Source organism: Chenopodium album, chromosome 24 (genome assembly GCF_948465745.1).
Source record: "Chenopodium album chromosome 24, dcCheAlbu1.1, whole genome shotgun sequence".
NCBI lineage: Eukaryota > Viridiplantae > Streptophyta > Magnoliopsida > Caryophyllales > Amaranthaceae > Chenopodium > Chenopodium album.
This window is the reverse complement of record NC_137857.1, coordinates 32,783,972-32,806,418: the sequence shown is the minus strand read 5'-3', so window position 1 is coordinate 32,806,418 and position 22,447 is coordinate 32,783,972. Positions and strand designations below refer to the sequence as shown.

Genomic DNA, 22,447 nt, shown 5'->3' with positions numbered 1-22,447 from the left:
TAGACTCTCAATTTCAAGTTCTCTTTGATAATCAAATAAGATTACAAAATTCCTAGAAATTACAAATGTGATGTAATTTCTGATTGTAATATATAATTTTCCATAGGAATTAACTTCTCAAGTAAACCAAACAAGTCCTAATTAGTACTGTAAAATTTTTTAGCCCGCATATGGGTAGTTCTTCAACTTGGTGGGGAGACGGTCACCAATGGGCCCTTTCAAGAGCATATTACCAAACTATCATTAAGCATGCTTGCATTTGATAAGATAACGTTAGGTGCTAGCTCAATGAAACAAATGACAAAGGTATGGTTATGTAATTTTGTTTTGCATCATCCATAATCCATATATTATCAATAGCCTTGACAATAACAGTTAATAAGAACTTTACGATTATCAAACATCGCATTTAACAATAACCCATCGCACCAAAAAAGCAATATACAATAACCCTTTACGATTATCAAAACTTGTTATAGTAATAAACAACTCATCAGTTCCTACATTACAATCAAAATAAACAAGGGATAACTACATCAGTACATCCCAAATGGATTAACCATAGATATAAGTAATTAGACGCGCCAACCGAATCAAAATCTGGCAAACCCAGATAACAAAACATAACTTTTATCCTGTTCATTCTTTTGACTTCTTCTTTTTCTTCTTGCTCTCACTAACAGCTGATACATCCTCACCATCATCTTTACTCTTCTTCTTCTTCTTCTTGATAGTTCCATCTTCCTTCTCACCGTTCTCAACAGCAACAGATTCTTCTTGTTCTAATCTCCGCTTTTCTTTCTTCTTTTTCTTCTCAGACTTAGTTTCTTCCAACCCACTACCATTTGTGGCAGCAACATCATCATCCTTGGATTTCTTTTTCTTACTCTTTTTTACAGCAGAGTCAGGCTGATTATCCAAGTCCATATCATCATCACCTGTGCGTGTTTTTAAACTGAAAGGTTAGTAGCCTGAACAATATCCTCTAACCTCAGGAATCAACTAATTCAATACAATAACATCAAACAAGACAAATGTGTGATACTCACCATCCTTTTGGGTTTCAATTGCTGCTTTCATGACATCAATATTTTTCCGAGGTGCAACTCCCTTGTCATAGAAGTCAAGCCTTTCCTCTACTTGTTCACGTAGCTTTTCACCAAAAACAGTAGAACCCTTCTCTGTATCAATGTAATCATGTATCAAATTCAAGAATCAATTTGCCTCCTCCCAACAGGAATTCAGCTTGCCGAGGGTATAAGTTGCAACAGGAACTAACCTGAGAAACAGTCAATACGAGAGGCAATGGAACACTTGTTTGCAAGATAACGTGCCATCCGGCCCTTGTTCCGAGAAGATGCCCGCCCAATGAAAGACGAATGGAATATCAGACCATACTTGGGTGTGTTTCCTCTTGTTTTCAGGGCCCTAAACAAAGAGTAACAATTAGAAACATTTCTAATGCACAATGATTCTTCTTACTCGGCAAATATGATGATCACACAAGTTGTAACATTCCATATTTTTCCAAAGGTATAATGTATCAAACTAAAGTGTAAAACCAACCACACTAGTAGCATCTTACCAAAAATATGCAAAGATGCCAAGAGTACCAAACATCACCAAGGATCAGGAAATACCTGAAGAGTGCTTTCTCAGCACCAAGAATTTGCAGGGTGGAAGAAGGGCACTTTGCCAGATTTGTAAGACTACCAGCATGGGAGATCAATCTTGCTCCGACCATCTCACCAATCAAAGAGGTCAAGTTTGGGGCTATGTCGTTCATTTTTGTGACCAAATAATCATAAAGCTTCCTCCTATACTCAGAAAGATCCATTACTCTTTGAGCAAATTGCTGGACATTAATCAAGTCAACTGGAGACAATTCTTGTCCTGCAGGAAAGCCAGCATTATTAGGATGAATTTTCCACTTTTGTAATTTTTAAATGCACTTGTGAAATAAACTTTGACAAACAATGAATATATTTACCCATAGATGCTTTAGCAGCTTCAATAATCTCCTTTGCTTTATCCTCATCACCAACAACTTCAGTCAAGGCAGATAGCTTCTCCTCAGACAACTCTGACTTGTTTTCAATATATTTGGCCAGTTTAGCATAAAGATAGTTGTCATTGACTATCTTAACTAGCTCAGGGAAATGCCATGAATACCACTCCCTGCATTAAAGAGGGCAAAGAGATTTTAAAAGAGCCCTAAAATCATTCAAAAGAAAGAGGGGCGCGGCGCAACACAGAACACAGTGTAGGTAGCATGTGGCTAACCTGACTCTCATTGAAAATGAGTTAACATCTTTGTCAAGGGTATCAAGCAGAAAGATTGCTTGTATAACCATGTTGTCAACACGGTTAACATTGAACTTGACCTTTGCCCTGCTGTAGCTGTGTCCTAAACCCAATTGAGATTTCTCTAGGTCCCCAGGCTACATAAAATGGGAAGTGCAAAACATCCTTCAGACAAATATATCCATAACCAGTAAATAAAAACAAGCTTACAGGGTGCAACCGTGCAAGACAAAGTCCCTAACAAATTCAAACGGGAAAAATTCACAACCTTAAGATTCTTGATGTAATGCTCAAAGTGTAATCGAACACCACGGAGAAGCTCCAACATAAATTCATTACTTCTGCAAGAAATGTTAGTCCCTTCAGAAATACTAGCACCAAGTTTAGAGTCTGCTACTCCAACAATAAATTCCTTGGCCTTTGAATTTTGAAAGCTTAGCTCTAAGAAATTTCTCAGTTCATCAGTCATAATACCTGTTCAAATGCAATGTATAAATTAGTTCAGCTTCAGTCTCCTTAGAAACCAAAGCTTACAAACCATTCGGCACAAACAAGGTAATTGATGAGCAACAAGCTGGAGCTTAACCATTTACAACAAATGCATAACTAATTTATGTCACAACTACATTTCCTAAAATCAAAAGCTAAGCCCTGTACTCCATATATTACAAATAAAAAGAGTTAAGGATTCAAGACATGACAATTTTCACTGTTATAAATTGAGTCATTTAATGAGTGACTCAATAACACAGAACCCATCTCTCAAAAACCAAGCAGCACATAAAATCAGTCAAAATAATCAACAAAACCTTACAGTAAAATCAAACATTTTTCTCAATAAAAGCACAAAAACATCAAATAAACACCAACAACAAAACCCCAGAAACAAAACAAAACAAATTGAAAATAAAAAGAAAGAAATCCCACCTTCAGAAACAGCATTGCATTGATTAAGAGCATCAAGAGCAGATTCAAAAGGCTGAAAAGCAGTAAGCTTGACAACTTTACCAAAACGATTAAGGTCAGAAACAGAGTTACGAACAGCTTCGGTGTTCTGCCCAATTTCATCTAACCCTTCAGCATGAAACAACCCATACCCAGATGAGGATTCGAATAGCAAATACGTCGTCATTACTACTTTCTCTCTCCTCCTTTTCACTTTCTCTCTCTTCGCCTCTGTAATGAACAAGGAAGAAGAAGAAGAAACAGAGAATGGAGGTGGTGGGTTTTAGTTTTAGGGTTTAGGGTTTTCCTTTGATGAGTGAAGTGCGGAATGAAATTTAGGGTTTTATTATTTTAATTTTTTAGTTAACCCCATTGTAATTTGTGATCAATAGACACATTGAGTAACCACCAATCCTTTACCGAGTAACCTCTGGTCAATCGAATTAACCCCAAACCGATTCAGTAACCCTTAACCAATTAACCCCTAACCGTCTGACCGACTAAGTAACCCCTGACCAAGTAACACCTGACCAAATAATTTCGGTCACACGGTGTGGCCAAAAACCACATGTGAAACTTTGTACAAGGGTTATTGATTTTGTTTATATATGTTAGATTTTGTTTGCTCTAGTTATATATAAACATTCATGTTTATTGCACTATATATATATATATATATATATATATATATATATATATATATATATATATATATATATATATATATATATATATATATATAATTTGGTATACACGATCTTTTAAAATATGGATACAAAATTACCAAACAGGTTACTGAGATGATAATATAACTTTAAAAAGTAAGATAACAAAATTCATTATTCATTAATGGTGTGTACGGTGTATGATGAGTCAAATTTGAGCTCATAGTATTAATTCGAAGTAATATGGTAAAAAGTGTGCTATTCTACGCAAAATTGATAATTAGATTGATGACCAAAAAAAAAAATTGATCATTAGATTGGTTGGTTTTATGCTTGCTAAGACTTTGAGAGCAAAATTGAAATACAAAGTAGATAAAATGTGATGAATTTTGTAGCTAACTGTTCCTTTTTTATAATATTGCCATTAGTCATGTAACATATATAGTCAAATTAGAATTATATAAATTAAATAACATTAATGAGTTAAAATTGACTATAGTTAAAACCTCAACCTCCACTTTTACCTCCTAACCATCACCATCACCGACACCACCCAACCAAGGATGTGGGGTTGGCTTGATGGTAGCACTCCCATCTCGTAACCTCGAGGTTACGGGATCGATCCTTGCCCCCAGCATATGCTGGAATTTCCCCCGCCCCCCGTTGTACCCGCCCTTGTGACTCATATGAATCAAAAAAAAAAAAAAAAACCGACACCACCCAACCACCACACCGTGTACCACCTCTCCAATGGGCAATGGCTATCACTTTCTTTCACCGCTGTCACTTTCCTCCTTTAAAATTCCTTCATTTCTCTCCATAACAACCATCCATCTCACAAATCTCCTTCCTTACTTTCGCTCTTTCAGATTAGGTAAATAGATTGGTGATTAGGGTTTCAAGTCAACGAATGGGAAGGGTTGGGGTTTTGGTCCAAGTAGGGGTGGGGTTGGGGATACGGGTCGGGTGGTAGGGGTTTGGGTTGGGGTTTTGTGGTGGTGGTGGTTTTGGGTGATGAGGTGGTATTGGAGGAGGTATTAATGTCTTTTTCATGTTTTTTCACTAAGGGTTTGTCCTCATTGACTAAACTGAGCTGAACTGAATTGAACTGAATATTTTATAAGAGAAGGAAATTAGGAGCTGAACTGAACTGAAGTGAATTGAATTTCAACGTAAAAGAACAGGGCCTAAGTATAGCTTAATCTTACATCAAATTGACCTCATTAAGGTCATTTGCGAGAAATGTTTTTTTGTTAGGGTCATTTTGTATAAGAAATAAAGGGCACCATTTTCGTGAATAAAAGTTGGGGGCTGTTATTGTAAACTTCCCTCATTTTTAATGTATTTTGTAACTTGGTTAAAAAGAAAAAGAGGTTGATATGTGCCGTCCGATTGTGCTCATGCTAAATTATGAATACGAGCGAATTGCAAAAATAATTTATGTAAATGGATTTAATCCTAGATTTTAAATCACTTTTCAAAACTTTAATTTAACCAACTAATGTAATTAATCATCCACAAAATTTGAATATAATGTACATGCGCAATTCATGGCCAACCAAATGTTTTCTTATATGAATTGTGTCGTGATCATTTTACGTTAAATCATACTCCCTCCGTGTTTATTTAAGTGTTACAGTTTGACCGGCACATAGTTTCAGACAATTTAATTGACTTAAATAAATAAGAGGTAAGTGGGGTAATTGGAATTTGGAGTATTAAAAAATTATACTCCGTAAAAGAAAGATAATGGAGTTAGGGCCTGTTCTAATTGACTGAACTGAACTGAACTGAACTGAACTTATTAGAGCTGAACTGAAATGAATATTTTTATAAGAGAAGAAAATTAGGAGTTGAACTGAATTGAACTGCACTTATTAGAGCTAAACTGAACTGAAAATAATCGTATGAGAACAGACCCTTAATCGTTTATTGAAAAGTCACGAATGTAAGAGGAAAGATATAATAAATAAAAAATAGTAGTGAGTTTGGGTGGGGACCATGAAAGGAGATATATATATAATATATTAATGTAGCTTTTTGCAAAAAAAAAAAGGTGTAACACTTATTAAAACACGACCGAGTTTAATAAGCGTAACACTTATTAAAATATGAAGGGAGTAGTATTTTGTATTGACATATTGGGCTTGTTTGGTAAATGGCTTTTCATTGGCTTTTAGCTTTTTCATTTGGTCAAACATCCAAAATTTATTTTTGGTAAATGGTTTTTTCAACCAGCTGAAAAAACTGGCTTTTAAGCCAAAATGAAAAAGCTATTTGGAGTAGCTTTTGGCTACCTAAGTTACTAATAACATCCAACAGCCAATTTTACTAAACATTTTTTTAGACTAGTAAAAAGTCAAACAACCAACAAAAAAACCAAAACAAACAGCCAGTCAAACCAGCTGACAGCAAACAACCAGCAGTCAATTGCAAAATAAGGCCATTGTCTAAATGTCTAATCGTCTTCCTATGCAGCTCATGCCATCCCAATCCATGCTCAACTCTACCGAAAATTCGTACTCCGCAGTAAGCTAGAGTACTAAGATGAGTAGTACCTACTTACCCAATAAAATATTGGGCTTGATTGGGGTTGGGGTGGTTGACCACCATTAAAATATAAAAACAATGCAAAATCCCTCAAATATCCTTCCTTTTCCTTTCATGTGCAAACACAAGATATGCGACAAAAAATTAACTCACTCTGATTGATGATAAAAAGAGATATACTCGTATTATTATTATGTACTTGTATTGTATCCTTTTTGGTTTCAATGCACCACTGATTATGTTGATCGATTGCAACCACAAACCCTAGGAGAGAGAATATCCTAGTACAAATTTGGGGATTTCCAGATTCATTCAACCCCATTTCAATTTTTCAACTTTTTTGAACAATTCTCAAACCATGAAGAGTCTTTTCAAATCCAAGCCACGAACTCCGGCGGAGATTGTCCGCCTTACTCGTGATCTCCTCGTTCAATTTGATATGGGTAGTGTTCGTGAAAGCAAGCGCGACGAGAAGGTATATTTCAATTTGATTTTTGTTTGATCATTGGATAATTGATGAGAAAAATTATTACTTTTATGATTGATGATATATAGTTAACGAGAAAATTGATTTAAGATTGATCAGTACTTTTCTGATTGATTTGCAATTTTTTTTTTATAGTAGCAGAAATTGTTGGATTTAAATAGCATTAATTTATTGTTTTGTGTTTTTGTTGATCAAATTGATATGCAATATTGTATTTGTCTCATTAAGTTTATTGTGTCTGTTATAATTTAGATTGAATCAGCTTAATTTTTTTTTTTTTTTTTTTTGGTTCGTGCTGTATGGCAGTATTTAGGATCTTAATTTTTACGATTTGATCTTTTTATGTTGATTTTTGTGCTAAACGTTTGAAAGTTTGGACCTTTTTCGCTTTTTGGCTTGTATTGAGGCCAGTCAAGTTGGCCCTAGATGTCAAAGCTGTCTAGAAATGTCAGCAATACCATTTCATGCATTTACCTTAAAGCTTTTGCTCTGTTTATCTGATACACTGTCAATGGTTTTCCGTTTTGTAATTCACTTGTACATTTGTTGTGTAGCTTTGTAAATGATTGGATTTGTTCACTTATTTGTGAGCAGTCTTAGTGGATTTATGGAGGGGGGTTTTATTTTACGTGTATTTAGATCATATGGGCCCATCTATCATCTCTTTTCCAGCAATACTTATATGAAGTTAACAATTTCGAGTCTTTGTATATCCCAGGCTCGCGGTTGTTATCTTGAAAATCTACCAAAGATTCACTAAGTTATGAATTTGGATTGCAATAGACTAAATTAAAAATAGCACATTAATTGTATGCTCTTCGTATTTATTGTGATTTGTGAAGTACTAGATCTGTAGAGGATCATTATGTACAAGATTAAGGCTCAAAAGTGATGCTTATCTTATGGAATGCTGCTTACCTTTTTTCTTTTGTCTTCTATTTGCTGCTTTATCACGTTATTTAGATGAGTTTCTTTGTATTTATTGAATGCACCTGTGCTAATGCACGGGGATGTATCAATTTACGAAGGGAATCATTGTTAAAAAGTTTCTTTAATTTTGCTATTGAAATCTTCTGAAAATATTTTGGTGCTTGATTGGTATCGATTAAATATATTTTCCCTTCTCTTGCATGATTGGTATGTTACCAAAAGTGTAATAAACTTGGTTGCCTTTTATGCGGTATGACATGGCGGTTGATGTGGCATGGTGAGAGAAAACATTTGGGGTTAATTTTCCTCTCGTTAATCCCCACTTTTTCGAGATATTTCTTATATGGAGTTTTAACCCTTGTTTTGAGGTTTTAAGTAACAACTTATTGTTTGCACATTTCTCCTCCAGATGGTAGAGCTAAGTAAGTACATACGAGAATTGAAATGTGTTTTATATGGAAATAGCGAAGCAGAGCCAGTTGCCGAGTCTTGCACACAGCTGACCCAAGAGTTCTTCAAAGAGAACACATTACGCTTGCTTATCAATTGTCTTCCCAAATTGAACCTGGAGGTATGTCATGTGTCTTTTGTTGGATGGAAAATTGGACATCTGCGTATTTCCCAGCTCTCATTAAAACTTTTGCCATTGGAGCTCAAATATTCAATAATGCCCAAGTTTCACTTGATGAGATTACTATTCAGAAACCTGCTGCTTTCATTTTTAGGATTGTCCCCCACTGCCCCTTGGTTTTTGCTAATTTTATAAGGGTAATCTTTTGTAGGCTCGCAAAGATGCCACTCAAATTGTTGCTAATTTGCAAAGGCAACAAGTGCAATCTCGTTTGATTGCATCTGATTACCTGGAAAGAAACATAGATCTGATGGACGTTCTAATGACAGGGTATGTTATTGGGATGAGAGAATTGACGCTAATACTTTTGAGAATTTCCTCTAGTGTGTGATAATTTTTATTTGTTCGGTTTTATTTTCTAACTCTTTGCATAATGTATCATATAAGTAATATAACTACTTGGGGTGATTAGACTGTCCACAAAATTGTTTCTTATCTGTGATTGGTTCTTGAAATTTTTAATTATTTAGGGCTTAGTAAATTTAATGAGTTACTCTTTATAATATCATGAAAAGATTTCCTTTGTAGTTTAAACCTAGTTTATGATTCCTGATTCTTGTCTGATTCTTGCCTGAATACTAATTGTGCAGATATGAGAATACGGACATGGCCCTTCATTATGGTTCCATGTTGAGGGAGTGCATACGTCATCAAGTTGTGGCCAAGTGAGTTCTTTAGTAATGATTGTTCAATTTCATTGAAGAAAAAGTCGTCCTTAATTCTTGGCTCAGAGTTGACTTTGCTTTATTATACTTCCTTTGTTTTTTTAGTTGCTACACTTTTATTTTCACGGTCTCCTAGACAATTTTTTAAGAGAGATATAGAAAGAAAAATAAGAGGAACCCATGTGGGTAGGAGAAATATAGAGAGAAAGAAATGTCAAAAACGGAAAGTGTTGCAACTATTAAAAATTTTGCCACTGTCTTGCTTGATTCATGTAGGATGGGAAATTTTCAAAGTAGGAAAGTGTAGTAATTAAAAAACGGAGGAAGTAGAAACATTTTTCGCTCCATTATTGAATCTTCCGTTTTCATTATTTCCGTTGACTATCTTTAATCCCCATTTGAGCGACATGGTATATTTATGATCTCCTATAAGACTTGGTAACAACTAATTATGATAGCCATAATATCTTACATGCCAAAACTGCTATTCACGAGCAACTTTAATATGTATCTATCTTCCCGGATCAAAAGCTCCCCCCTTGAAATTTGTCCCTAATGGACATATTTGACTTTATTGACCTTCCAGTGGACATTCTTTTGCTTGGATGATTAGTCTGCCATCATTAAATTCTATGTCATGACTCATGACTATCTATCTTTGAAATTCATGCATTATCTGTTATTCTTTACAGATATGTATTGGAATCAGAGCATTTGAAGAAGTTCTTTGAATTTATTCAGCTCCCAAATTTTGACATTGCTGCTGATGCTGCTGCAACTTTTAAGGTTGGGCATTTTTATCTATGTAGATCCTTTCTTTCTTACTATCTGATCGCGAGAATGAATATGGTTTCTTAATAACGTTTTTATAAAATGGTTGTTGTCTTAGAATTTAAGGAAAACTCCAGGTACAGGTTATTGTGTATGCTGCTACACATGTGTTATGTGTACTTGGAGTTCTTCCAGATCTTTGTTATATATGTTACATACTTGTTTATGTCCTAGCTAGAGCTAGACTTAAAATTTCAAGTATGCTACAGTTGTTGACACTGTTATGGCCATGATGCAGGAACTCTTGACCAGGCATAAATCCACTGTAGCTGAATTTCTTACTAAGAACTATGATTGGGTAAGAAATTATACTTCTCTTTCTTTTTGTATGTTGGTTGTAAAAATGGCCAGAAACTGTGTTACTGCATAGCATGTACCTTAATATGAACAATAACACAAGTTAGATCAGTGTTACTTAATTTGTTAATTCTCTTATGAACCGATAACAACATATTACATGATATAAAAACTTTTGTATACATCGAGGTAACTTTTATTGAATTTAGGGTAACTTTTAGACTTTTTTGGGTAATTTTTATTAATAAAGCATAAATTACTTTATATTTATATCAAGGTAACTTATATATACTGGGTAACTTTCATTCATTACAGGATAACTTTTGATTATTTTAAGGTAACTTTATAGTGGATGTACAATATTATATGGTACATCCGATTTATTTAAATGTTTGTCTACATGATAATGGTACATTTTGGCAAAATTTACGTCTTGTACGAGTTGTACCCTATGTTGTACTAGTGAATTAAATAACAGTGAGTTAGATATGCGGAGTAGTTTCTAGTTTGAGAATCTTTCAAACATAGAATTAGTGTTGGGAGATTATGGGCTTATTGAGTTCAAAGTCTCTAAAAGGAAGTCTTCGGAGTTGCCTTATCTTACTGTTGATTGATTTTAGTTGTTTTAAGCACTCTATTCATCTACCAGTATCTTATTTGAGTTTCGTCAGTGTGGTACTGATTTTTTGTGTTCATTACATGTTTCAGTTTTTTGCAGAGTATAACACAAAATTGCTGGAATCTACCAACTACATTACCAGAAGACAGGCAGTCAAGGTATTTAGAATGGAATCAGTAATTACTTAAGTGGTTTCATGGTTACACAAGAAGCACAACTGTTTGGGAAGTTGTAAATTGGGGAACTTTGTGTTTAAAAAATAAAAAATAATTAAAAAAAAGACTCCTTAAGAAGTTCCACTTCTCATAAAAGGGGGAAGTTTTTACCTATTCCCCCTAGTTAAGTGGAATGGTTTTTTGGAGAACTCATAGGAATTGCATGTTCTCTGAACTTGTAATTTCTTAAGATCGACCAAATGACCACTAGTATTTTTTAGAATTTAGTCTACTTTTTCTTGTGAATTTGTGTTATCATTTGGTACATAGTGTGGTAAACTTTTCTTTTTCAAGATTGGATTAGTGCTAATTTAATTGCTGCCACCATGTATTTGCTGATCCTATTTTTGTGTCTTTCAGCTCTTAGGAGACATGTTGCTTGATCGTAGCAATTCTGCAACCATGACGAAATATGTGAGCTCCAGGGATAATCTACGGATACTTATGAATCTTCTAAGGGTAAGTAATACTTGTTACTTAATTTTGTCTAAGCCCCCCTCCTTAACGGAGTAACCCCAGTCCCAAAACCTATCCCAATAGAAAAGATACTAGGTATTAGAAAAGGCGTGTAATGGGGGTAGGGGTTGACACAAATCTGTTATTTGGAGTCTTCGTGAAAGTTACATGGTCCTATAGCCTTGATAGTGTATTCCCTCAATGTTTATTGTGGTAATGCAGGAGTCGAGCAAAACCATCCAGATAGAAGCTTTTCATGTTTTCAAGGTTGGTTTCAGCAATTTTACATTCTTATTATGAGTATCTGCTTTTACTGTGTTTGATCAGTTGTATTTTCCAAATAGCTATTTGCTGCAAACCAAAACAAGCCAGCTGACATCGCTAACATCCTTGTTGCAAACAAGAGCAAGCTTCTTCGATTGCTAGGCGAGCTCAAGACTGATAAAGGTATTTTACAAATTTCTTCCTTCCCTGAAGTTGGTATGTCAACCATGTTCCATTCAGATCTTGGATCTGTTTTTCACAAGGATGGCTATTATTTTAGATTACCTTCCTGATTTCTGATTTATGGATTTGATGATTTTGTAGAGGATCAACAATTTGATGCAGACAAGGCTCAAGTCATGCAGGAAATCGCATCACTTGAACCCAAAGAGCTTGCATAAGCTATTTTAATTTATTGTTTGTGTATTATCATTTTCCATTGTATCCCCGGCTCTTTTTATCCTTCCCTTGAGCCCTTTTTCCAAAACATAAACCTGTGGATTAAGCAGCACCGTGGTGTCCTCTGTTTGGCACTAGTATCTGATCGTTTGCTGTTCCTTTTTTTTTTTTTTAAATTTATTTACCCCTTGATCCACAGATGTTAAGTAGAAGGTAGCTTCCAGTTCTCAATTTCTTCTAATTTTGAGTCAATTGAGAACACCCTTTGTAAAAAAACGTTGAAGGTAAATATGGTTGATTTGACAAGTTCAAAGTGCAATACATTTAAGCACCAAATGATCTTGTCTTGGTTTGGTCTTGTATCTTTTACATGCTTATATACCAAGGCTGAGTTCAATGCATTGGCTGATTAACTAATACTTACACGTTAAACAACTGACAATGATATGTTGATTGTGTTCTAAACGGTTAAGGGAGCGGATGTTTAATCTAAACCCAAGTTTAACGCGTATTTAGGATAATTCACTCTCTGTTAGTTGTCTAATTTTTGCGAAGCGTATGTTAGTTGAAAACTAGCGTTTCATGAGGAAATAGAAGATTGAGCCGTGAGAAGTCGCGGAGTAAAAGTGCAAACCAGCATATTTTTTGCAGATAGGCATATTCCAAGGTTGGTGGGGGTTATTCCATGTTCCATGTTATGGCCCTTTAGCATCTCGAAAATTCTGACCTTTTTCTGAAAAATGGAAAAATGGGGAATTAAAAAATGAGAGGAAAATAAAGAAATGAATCAAGTACTACTTGTAGGAACTAATGACCAAAATGGGTGGTAATCCATGTAAAATGGCCATTTTCATTCTTTCCACCCTTGCAAGTGTTTGGTTCATGCCTATACGATTAGAAGTTGAAACTTGTTTTAGTTTATTTTTTCAACATTTTAATAGTTATGTAGTTGCCCTATATTTGTACTAATTGTATTGTCTTTCATAGTATGTGAAATTGCAAGGTGTTGGGATTATTTCCTAATAATCAATACTAGTTAGATTACATCTTATTATTAACAATTTATTCAATAATAATGATAATAAAAATTTAAAACTACAAGTATATACGAATATACCGAGACAAATCTAGAAAAGAAAAGCCCAAAACAAAGGCCAAAGCTGTGATTGAAAAGAACGAAAATGCAACATTACGACTTTAAAAAACGAAAGTTACGGTATAAAAGGACGAAAATCTAATGTTGCGATTAAAAGAGAACGGTAAAGTATATGCCATGATTGCCCTTCCTCTTAGTGAAACAAAACAAAGGGTGTTACACAAATAGATGACTGAGTCACACACAACACCAGAAGGATCTAAAGCTTGCAGCATCAGTCATCACATCACCAATTCACCATTCACAACTCCCTTGTAATTTCAGAAAAAATGGCTACCAATGGTATTTCCTCCTTTAATTAAATATATTTCAGTTGTAATTTCAATGGATTTTCTTAAATTTGTTCAAAGTTAACTTTATCAATTTTGGGTGTTAAATTATGATCAATAGAGCAACTTTCAAAGTTTCTTGCGAGTGCTGTTGATGCTGCCCAGAAAGCTGGCGAAGTATCTCTCTCTTTCTCTACAATTTGTATGATTTTTCAATCAATTAAAAAAATGGAATTTGAATTTTGTTCATATTACAGGTAATTCGGAAAGGATTTTATCAAACCAAAAATGTGGAGCACAAAGGCCAGGTTAATCTAAATCTACTTTGAGATTCTGGGTTGTTTTTAATTTTTGTCAATGTTTTTTTTTTTTTTTTTTTTTTTCCTTCTGATTTTTCATTAATTTATTATAGATTCAGTAAAATTGTAAGAAATTATGAATGTTCTGCCAAATTGTGATTTTTTCGGTGATGTAGCATTGGCATTTTTCCTATCTAATTTGGTAGATTGGAATGAATTGTGCTCTGGATAATGGACGTTTTTCGATTTAGTAGAAAATTGGTGTATATATAGTAATCTGTTCTCTGTAGTGTTATTCTTGGAAAATTGGAATTTGAGGCATTTGTAGTTTTAGGAATGATGTTGAAGATAATGTAATCCTTTAATTTTACAGGATTAATGTGATTATTTGCTTGCTTAGTTTCCAGTGATTTTCACCATTAAACAATGAAGTGGAAAATAATAATGTAATTGTATCTAGTTAAATTTGTGGCTAATGGTTTTTTTACATTGACAACTGTTGTACTAGTAGTCTAATTGCTACTAAAGAATCTATGATCTGGTGGTGTTTGAAGGCAGTGAGAGAAGGGTTGACATTTTTTTTTTATTTAAGTGCTACATTCACTCAATGTACACTATGAAATTTGCTCGGAGTTTGGGGAGGAACTCCTTACGCTAGCAAAAATGTCGTGGATATACACCTTGCCTTGGGGATAAATCAGTGTAACCCCGAATGTGGTAATTGGTTGGCAATTAAATTGGGCTCTTGAATGTTATAAGCTGCTTAAATTTGCTAACCTGATTTTTGAGTTTACCATCCACTTTAGTACTACCATGTATCAATCTGCACCTTTCGGAATGTGGCCTTTTGGGGATGGTGAGACAGTGTATAGTGTACATGTCTGTTTGTGCATAATGTCTTGTGTTTCGGGTAGTGGGTCTATAATCTTGCTGTTTAATGTAGACGGTATAGAAGAGTTATTCATTAGAATCAGAGGAAATAATTTGGTTAACTGATGTTAGCGGCTCAAGTTAGCAATTCACTATTTAATCGTGGGATAACTTGCAGGTGGATTTGGTGACAGAAACTGACAAGGCATGCGAAGAGCTTGTCTTCAATCATCTCAAGCAATTCTACCCTGATCATAAGGTTTTTTCTTTTTCTAGTTCTCCTTATTTCCCCTACTCTGAATGTCTTATGTTGATTGCAGGATCATTTATGTCATATATTTAAATTTTTATTTTATTTTATTTTTATTTCAGTTCATTGGTGAAGAAACTACAGCTGCCTATGGTGCTACAGAGCTGACAGATGATCCTACATGGATCGTTGATCCACTTGACGGGACTACTAATTTTGTGCATGGGTAAATAGTTACAACCTTTAATTTTCTTGCTGAAGTTAATTCTTTCTAAGTTTAGTTGTATCCCTTGATAATCTCAGGTTTCCATTTGTGTGTGTCTCTATTGGTCTCACCATCGGAAAAGTCCCAGCTGTCGGTGTCGTATATAATCCAATTATGAATGAGGTGAGAACCGCCAATCCTTGAAATTCATGATACGGTTAGACTGTGTGAGTTGGTTGAACACTTAAAGAAACCACAATTGACCTTTGTATGTCCCTTTGACCACTCTACACGCAGGAAGTTTTTTCTTTTTTTGCAATATAGTAGTTGAAGTTCAGATCAGAACTTGTGTAAGTTTTATGAACTGACATTTGGCTTTTGGCTTTTTAGCTTTTCACCGGTGTCCGAGGGCAAGGAGCTTTTCTGAATGGGAAACCCATACAAGGTAAGTGTACTAATTCAGTTGCTAGCTTCTTGATTTCATGACTTTCTTATTCAGAACCTAATCTCTCACCTTCGTGCAGTTTCTTCAAAAGATAAGCTTGTCAATTGTCTCCTTGCTACAGAGGTATTTAAAAAGACATTTTTCATTTTATTTTTTGGAATTGGATGTATACAGCTCTAAGGGCTAAAAAGCTAAATGCTTATTTACAACCCTAAGGTTTGTATATAACATTACCATTGATTAAAAATTACAACTTTTTCATGTGATTCCATAATTACTTGTGATAATTTAGGATCATCAGTGTTTCTTTATCAATTTCTCTGTTCTGTTTGCCGAGGCTTGTTAACTTTTTATCTTCGAGAACTATATATATATGAAGTGGTTTTAGAAATATTTCTTGTGTTGTGTCTCCTGAGTTTGATACTTGCAATTCATTATTGCCTTATTCTTATCAAGATTATTTTATAAGATTCAACTTATGATTGATTGTTCCATTTGTTGGAGCAGACTGGTACAAAACGCGATAAAGCCACTGTTGATACCACAACAAATCGAATTAATTCATTGCTTTTCAAGGTATAGATCTGAATTATATATTGTTGTATATGGAGAAATAAGCATTTTGTGTAAGATAAATAATTTTCTCCTGTTTAATTTCTCCTGTAATCAGGTGAGATCTGTACGAATGTCAGGCTCTTGTGCACTGAACTTATGCGGTATAGCTTGCGGAAGGCTTGATCTTTTCTATGAGTCTGGATATGGGGGTGCATGGTATAAAATCTTGTCTTGTCCTTGCTTCTTATCTATCTTATTATATTCAAAGACCAGTTTTAACTCAATTAGGATTAGCAATGCTGAATATTTATGAAAAAAAAAATGTGCATGTTTTAACAGTTTTCCCTTGTGTCAGGGATGTGGCAGCTGGTATCGTAATTGTTGAAGAGGCTGGAGGCTGTGTTTTTGATCCGTAAGATACAAACTTGTCATGTTAAATTCTTGCATTTCTTGTTATTTCTTTTGTTTTATTGATTTCCTCTTGCCATTTAAGTTAAATATAAACCATAGATCATGTTCTATCTTCACAAAGATGTGTTGGTCCTTAGCGTTAGCCTGTTAGGGGAGTGTTGACCAGCTTATGCTTGTCTTGAAAATCTAAGCTGAAGATGTGTTTAGTTCTCGTAATTAGTACAGCTTCCATCTTAATTAATACTTCGTAGTTCATAGGCCACATTTAATTTGGGGTAATTATAAGCTAAAACGTCACATTTATTCTTCACTATTCAATGTATTTCCATCATGCCAATTGCCAATGCTGTCTGTACGTTATAATCTTACAAAGGTATCAGAGTAATATGAGAAAGCTCAAGATTTCACTTGCTTTTTTGGAAAGTGCCTTATTAAATTGAGACTAAATTAGATGGTAGCCTATCATTTTCAGATAGAGATAGCGAGTAATTGATTTATTGTGGTTACTGTTTTTTTTTTTTTTTTTTTTTTTTTTTTTAATTTCAGGTTTGGTAAAGATCATGATATAACAGTCTCACGAATAGCTGCTTCAAACCCTCTTATTAAGGATTCATTTACTGAGGCTTTCCGACAAGTTGAATGATAGAACAAGCTAGCAAAACATGAACAATACATTTATTCTAAAACTGGTGTTGCACCTTCTTTCTGTCAACACCGGCATTTGGTATGGTCATTTTTTTTTCCTTTGAGCATTTGATAACTGTTAATTCTTATTGTTTACAGTCTAAAATCTAATCAATGTTCCTAATGTATTGAAACCGTTAAGAATCCTAAAGAAAAGAGTATGTCATACTTTCCAGCTCTTTGTCTCCTACTGATATATCCTCTCTGGATTGCATATATTCTTTCTCTGATCATACATTTTCGCCTCCAAAAGAAAAAATATTCTGCTAAATTGTAAAGAAAGCTTGTGTTAGAGACCTTAGAGGTGGCTCAATGTACACGTTCATGCTTCATGGGCCTTGTTAATGACTGCTGCTATTTTGGCTTGCTGCAACCTTGGTCTTCTTACTTTTCTTAAGTATTTCCAATACTAACGCAACAACCCCCCATGGTGCAAGCACACCAAAGATAGCGGCCCTCGCATCTATACCAGGTTTGAGGATAGTGAGACCCAAGCTTATGTTGAAAAGGCCGAGGACTACCGTTGCCTTCCCGACCAAGTGGTGGTACTTGCTCCAGTAGGATCTGTACTTGTGGTCTTTATGTGGTCTAAGCACAAGTGCAAGTACCTGAAGATTATAGATTCAAAACACAAAAAAAAAGTACTCCGTTGGTTACTAAAAATTGAAACCGGTATTTATCCTACCACAAATTAAACTAATTATTACCATATTAAAATGGGTTTTCGTAATAGTGAAGTATCTAACTATATATTAATTAAAAGGTGTTTTAAACAAAGTATAAGTGCCACGTGGCGTTCTCCTCCATATGATTTCATTACATGTCAAATGTCTTCAATGTATGATAAAAAAGTTACCCACGAGATTCAAACATACAACCTCTAATGGTAAAACTAAATGTCTTACCATCAAGCTACATCATACTTATTGAATGCAAAATGTTAAGGTGTGTGTGCGTGTGTAGTGAATGTTAATATGAATAAGCTTTACTCATAAATTAAGTGTCTTACCATCAAGCTACATTACATTTACAAAAACTTTACCCATAAATTAAAACGTACTTTAATGCAATATTATGTAATGATCCAGGATATTGTCCGGGCCCAAATAGTAGTTACCATATTAAAAAGTGTTGCATATATTTTGAAACTAACGAAAAAGAAAGTGTTGTACTCGTAACTACTCTGTTAAACGGTGAAATACGTATGTATATTACCTGAAACGTGGCCATACAAAAGAGGGCCGTCCCGATCCGTTTATGGTCGACAAAATGTCTAAGGCCTTGGACACTATTAAGCTTGAGACCAATGGCCCAGCCTGTAGCACCAAGAACATAAGCTGGAATTTGGCACCCAATATGAAGATAAAACCAAGTTGAGTCATCTTTTGGGAAAAATTCTTTGTAATGTCTTGCTATCATTATTCCCAAAGGCATCAATATTCCCCAGCCAATTATATTTACTGTTACATGCGCCTGAAATCCAAGTTATGTTTGCATGAATAAAAGAGTATAACTTCTACTTGTAGCTATATCTAGGCATATATATTTACATGTATATTTTTAATTTTTTTGAAAAAAAAAACTATTCACATGAAATTAAACAATAATAATTATTACTATTAATTCAGGCCTTATTCTTGATCTTTTTTTTGTTTTTTATTTTCTTGAAAGCTATAAATAAAATGAAAATCAGAAATAATAGTTTCCACTTTTATGTTGTCGTTAAAGTAGTTTTAAGTTCAATTTGCAATCTATATGACTTATAAAGTTAAATTTAAAATCCTAAATTATCTTCTGTGTTTCCGCACTTTCTTGTTATATTAAGAAAAATATGTCCATGCTTATCACAATTTCTATGTTCTCGTTTCTGAGCATCACGTACGTATACTAATAACTTGGAATTTGAAATCCGAAACAAGACTCACATTTCTAAACGGAGTAGGTTTTTTGGAGAGGGCGATGTCTCCGGAAAGAAGATTAAGGGAAGCCATGGAGTGAAGGTTAGGGTGAGCCATATTATGCCATAGGGGAGTCCCATACTCGTTTATGAGCCCTTCTTGCCAAAGTTGATTAATCACAGTCTTATTTCTAGGGACCTTAATCATTGCTAATATAAAAATCTCGTCTTTAATAATCACGGCCTTTAGTCCGGTTACATCAAAACTCAAAGCACCCTTAGCAAGCCCCGTCTTATAGGTGGTAATAGGGGACGTGTATGCCAAAACCGACCCATTGTCACCATTGTGGTATGCCACCAAGGCTTGTGCACCGATCATGGCTTTTCCTGTAGGGTTAATGGCCCATGCAACCCACTTGGCCAAGGAGCCGGGTCCAACACCGGGGTGGCGGTAAGCCATGTCGAGTGTTCCCATTGAAGGGTTGTAGTTGTAATGTAGGGAGGAGTTAAAAAAGGGGAGTTCAACACATTTTTTATAGCCATGTGGTTTATTGAAAATTGGTGCGAATTTGTAATTGGCGCACGGAGTCGTCGATTGTGCATAAAAGGGTAGAGTTGTAACAAACAATATCAAAATGGAAGAAAACATATTTTTCATATATAAGAAAATGATATTGAAGTTTTTATAAAGTGTCAAAAATTATGGCAAAACAAGAGGATGTTACAGATTGTAATTCTACATACATTAACATTATGTTATCAAGACAGCTATAGAGTTAAGGAATATCCAGGATTATTATTGTTCAATCCATGTAATATTTTTAAAAAAGGACTAAATATAGACAATATAGTGTTATAAACTTATCATACTATTTCATGTATCAATTAAGCTACTTTGCTAATGAGAGCATATTTTATTTTACATTTGACCATGAATCCTGCTGTAGATTCGAATTGAATGATCGAAATTAAAAGAACAAAGCACACCATAAGGGTATAGCTTCAAAATTGAACATATTTTGTTATGTAAAAATGATGCACAATGTACTTAGCTTGCTTTGTATAATTGTATCTTTATTATGTGTCATCTTACACATTTTAAGAAGTATGTATACTTGTATTTATCTACAGTATTTATTTATTTATAATTTATTCATTTATTCGAGCACTTTTATACATTATCCTATCTGGTATGCATGCTTTGTATCACTCCAATGTGATTTGATACAAGTTACTTGTTGCATCATATTTGCTATATGTTGATTAGAAAATGTTTAGGATGTATGCATAGACCACAAAAAAGTTCCGTATGATGTGGTGGGTAAGAACGATGATCAGATAGATAAATTAAAATTCGTTGATTATATATATTCGGATATTCTTGACAATTGTAGGTTACTAGAGGAAAAAAAAAAGTTGATTATACCCTAATTAGGAAATCACAAATAATACATCTAGCACTGTCAAAACGGTTTGACAGTTCGGTTTCGGTTCGGTTTGAAATCGGTTCGGTCTTCAATCGGGTCGGTTTGGAATCGGTTTAATTGTCTCACGGGTCAGTTTTGGTTCGGTTTAAATAGTTATCGGTTCGATTCGGTTTCGGTTTATTCTTAAGCGGTTTTAATTCGGTTCGGGTTGTAAACAGTCCGGGTAGTAAACGGTTCGGTGCAAACGGGTTGCGGTTTGTTAACGGTGCGGTGTAAACGGTTTTTATCCCGGTTCAAACAGTTTCGGGTTGGAAACGGTTTCGGGTTAGAAATAGTTCGGTTCTTTTTTGGTTCAGTTTATAACTGGTTCGGTTCTTTTTCGGTTCAGTTTTTAACTGGTTCGGTTCTTTTTCGGTTCAGTTTATAACTGATTCGGTTCTTCGATGGTTTAACCACTTTAACGTTATTCATATCGGTTCCATTTCAAGTTTACTAAATTACGGTTCGGGTCGGTTTTCGGTTTCAAAAAATAAATTTTTTATCGAGTTGTTTGGATTCGGGCAGTTAAATGGTTTTGGTTTGAAATTTGATAGTACTTGCTAACCTTTTGTGTTCCACAAGTTTTATATAAAGTCGCGAATCATTTCATATTTACTATTTAGGCATCATATTCTAAACAAATTCTCATTGATTTTATAAATACATATTATGTTCTGTTTCAAGTTTAGTCATACTGATCTTACTAGTTTATTACGAAGTAGATTACAAGAGTTAGTGTATTAATGTATTATTGTGTTTACAATTAGGTTATTATATGCTTCTTATTTAATAATTTATATCCATGACTAGAGGCAGTAGTGTTGCTAATAGTTTGAGGCAGGGCCTGAGCCTGCTTGTTTTGCTCTTGTTTATGAACACTGATTATCCTTAATGAATGATTTGCCTTGCTATTTTAAAAAAAATATTCTAAGATTTCTAATATTTAATCCATTTAATTATATTCCCGTAAAAAAAAATCCATTTAATTATATAAAAAAGTTTGTAAACGGTTCGATTTAAAAGCGATTTGGTTCATAAACGGTTCGACTTATAACCAGTTCGGTTTACAAACAGTTTGGTTTTTAAATGGTTCGGTGCAAACGGGTAGCAGTTTGCTAACGGTTCGGTGTAAGCGGTTTTTTTGCCAGTTTAAACGGTTTCGGGTTAGATACAGTTCGGTTCTTTTTCGGTTCGGTTTTCTTTCAGTTCGATTTATATTTGGTTCGGTTTGTTAACGGGTTCGGTTCTTATACGGTTTAACATTATTCGGTCGATTCGGTTTCGGGTTTACTAAAATACGGTTCGGGTCGGTTTTCGGTTTCAAAAAAATCGGTTTTTAATCGGTTCGGTTCTCATTTGGGTCGGTCGGTTTCGGGCAGTTAAACGGTTTCAGTTTGAAATTTGACAGCACTAAATACATCTATTCTCCAAGTCGTTACACTTTTTTTGCTAAAAATGGCTTTAACCTAAAAATTAATAAATCAAGTAATTAACCATACATTAATACATATATAACCTCTAAAAATGGCTTCAAGAATGTTATTCTGCTAAAAAAACGAAAGAAAAGAAAGCTGATACTTTAACTAGACTAAAACAATGTTTGTGTACTACGTTCATGGTCCTTGTTGTTAATTAAACGATACTAAACTATGCTACGTAGTACGAGTATTTTCATCTGTTTT

The 22,447-nt window shown here is 34.4% G+C and overlaps 3 protein-coding genes and 1 pseudogene across 3 annotated transcripts; 2 read left to right on the top strand and 2 right to left on the bottom strand.

The window, feature by feature from the left end:
- Positions 1–402: 402 nt before the first annotated feature.
- Positions 403–3,551, bottom strand: LOC145611456 (nucleolar protein 56-like). Its single transcript, XM_081666786.1, has 8 exons — positions 3,232–3,551; positions 2,573–2,778; positions 2,284–2,441; positions 1,991–2,178; positions 1,641–1,893; positions 1,280–1,428; positions 1,050–1,181; positions 403–938 (listed from the first exon to the last, which is right to left on the bottom strand). Exons 1-8 carry the CDS (start codon positions 3,434–3,436, stop codon positions 640–642), a joined length of 1,590 nt encoding a protein of 529 aa, XP_081522912.1. The 5' UTR covers positions 3,437–3,551; the 3' UTR covers positions 403–639.
- Positions 3,552–6,579: 3,028 nt separating this feature from the next.
- LOC145610207 (putative MO25-like protein At5g47540) lies at positions 6,580–12,571 on the top strand. The gene is made up of 11 exons (XM_081665491.1): positions 6,580–6,939; positions 8,291–8,452; positions 8,664–8,782; positions 9,103–9,177; positions 9,870–9,963; positions 10,247–10,306; positions 11,014–11,082; positions 11,500–11,598; positions 11,818–11,862; positions 11,940–12,042; positions 12,184–12,571. The coding sequence occupies exons 1-11, from the start codon at positions 6,823–6,825 to the stop codon at positions 12,258–12,260; spliced, it is 1,020 nt and encodes a 339-aa protein (XP_081521617.1). The 5' UTR covers positions 6,580–6,822; the 3' UTR covers positions 12,261–12,571.
- Positions 12,572–13,513: 942 nt separating this feature from the next.
- On the top strand, positions 13,514–17,577 carry LOC145611582 (inositol monophosphatase-like). Its single transcript, XM_081666920.1, has 12 exons — positions 13,514–13,696; positions 13,805–13,860; positions 13,941–13,991; positions 15,031–15,111; positions 15,225–15,328; positions 15,406–15,490; positions 15,698–15,752; positions 15,832–15,875; positions 16,260–16,328; positions 16,423–16,523; positions 16,663–16,719; positions 17,265–17,577. Exons 1-12 carry the CDS (start codon positions 13,684–13,686, stop codon positions 17,359–17,361), a joined length of 813 nt encoding a protein of 270 aa, XP_081523046.1. The 5' UTR covers positions 13,514–13,683; the 3' UTR covers positions 17,362–17,577.
- A 166-nt stretch (positions 17,578–17,743) lies between these two features.
- Positions 17,744–19,774, bottom strand: LOC145610871 (cytochrome b561 and DOMON domain-containing protein At5g47530 pseudogene; annotated as a pseudogene).
- Positions 19,775–22,447: the final 2,673 nt, after the last annotated feature.

What these genes read in the sequence shown, in the direction of transcription:
- LOC145611456 (XM_081666786.1), bottom strand. Translation starts at nt 3,436, where the DNA reads ATGACGACGTATTTGCTATTCGAATCCTCATCTGGGTATGGGTTGTTT. An exon ending in ATGCAATGCTGTTTCTGAAG is followed by an intron (nt 2,779 to 3,231) that starts GTGGGATTTCTT and finishes GCATTTGAACAG; the next exon opens with GTATTATGACTGATGAACTG. An exon ending in TCGTATTGACTGTTTCTCAG is followed by an intron (nt 1,182 to 1,279) that starts GTTAGTTCCTGT and finishes ACATTGATACAG; the next exon opens with AGAAGGGTTCTACTGTTTTT.
- LOC145610207 (XM_081665491.1), top strand. Translation starts at nt 6,823, where the DNA reads ATGAAGAGTCTTTTCAAATCCAAGCCACGAACTCCGGCGGAGATTGTC. An exon ending in CGTCATCAAGTTGTGGCCAA is followed by an intron (nt 9,178 to 9,869) that starts GTGAGTTCTTTA and finishes TATTCTTTACAG; the next exon opens with ATATGTATTGGAATCAGAGC. An exon ending in CCAGAAGACAGGCAGTCAAG is followed by an intron (nt 11,083 to 11,499) that starts GTATTTAGAATG and finishes TGTGTCTTTCAG; the next exon opens with CTCTTAGGAGACATGTTGCT.
- LOC145611582 (XM_081666920.1), top strand. An exon ending in ACTACTAATTTTGTGCATGG is followed by an intron (nt 15,329 to 15,405) that starts GTAAATAGTTAC and finishes TGATAATCTCAG; the next exon opens with GTTTCCATTTGTGTGTGTCT. An exon ending in ATTGTCTCCTTGCTACAGAG is followed by an intron (nt 15,876 to 16,259) that starts GTATTTAAAAAG and finishes TTGTTGGAGCAG; the next exon opens with ACTGGTACAAAACGCGATAA.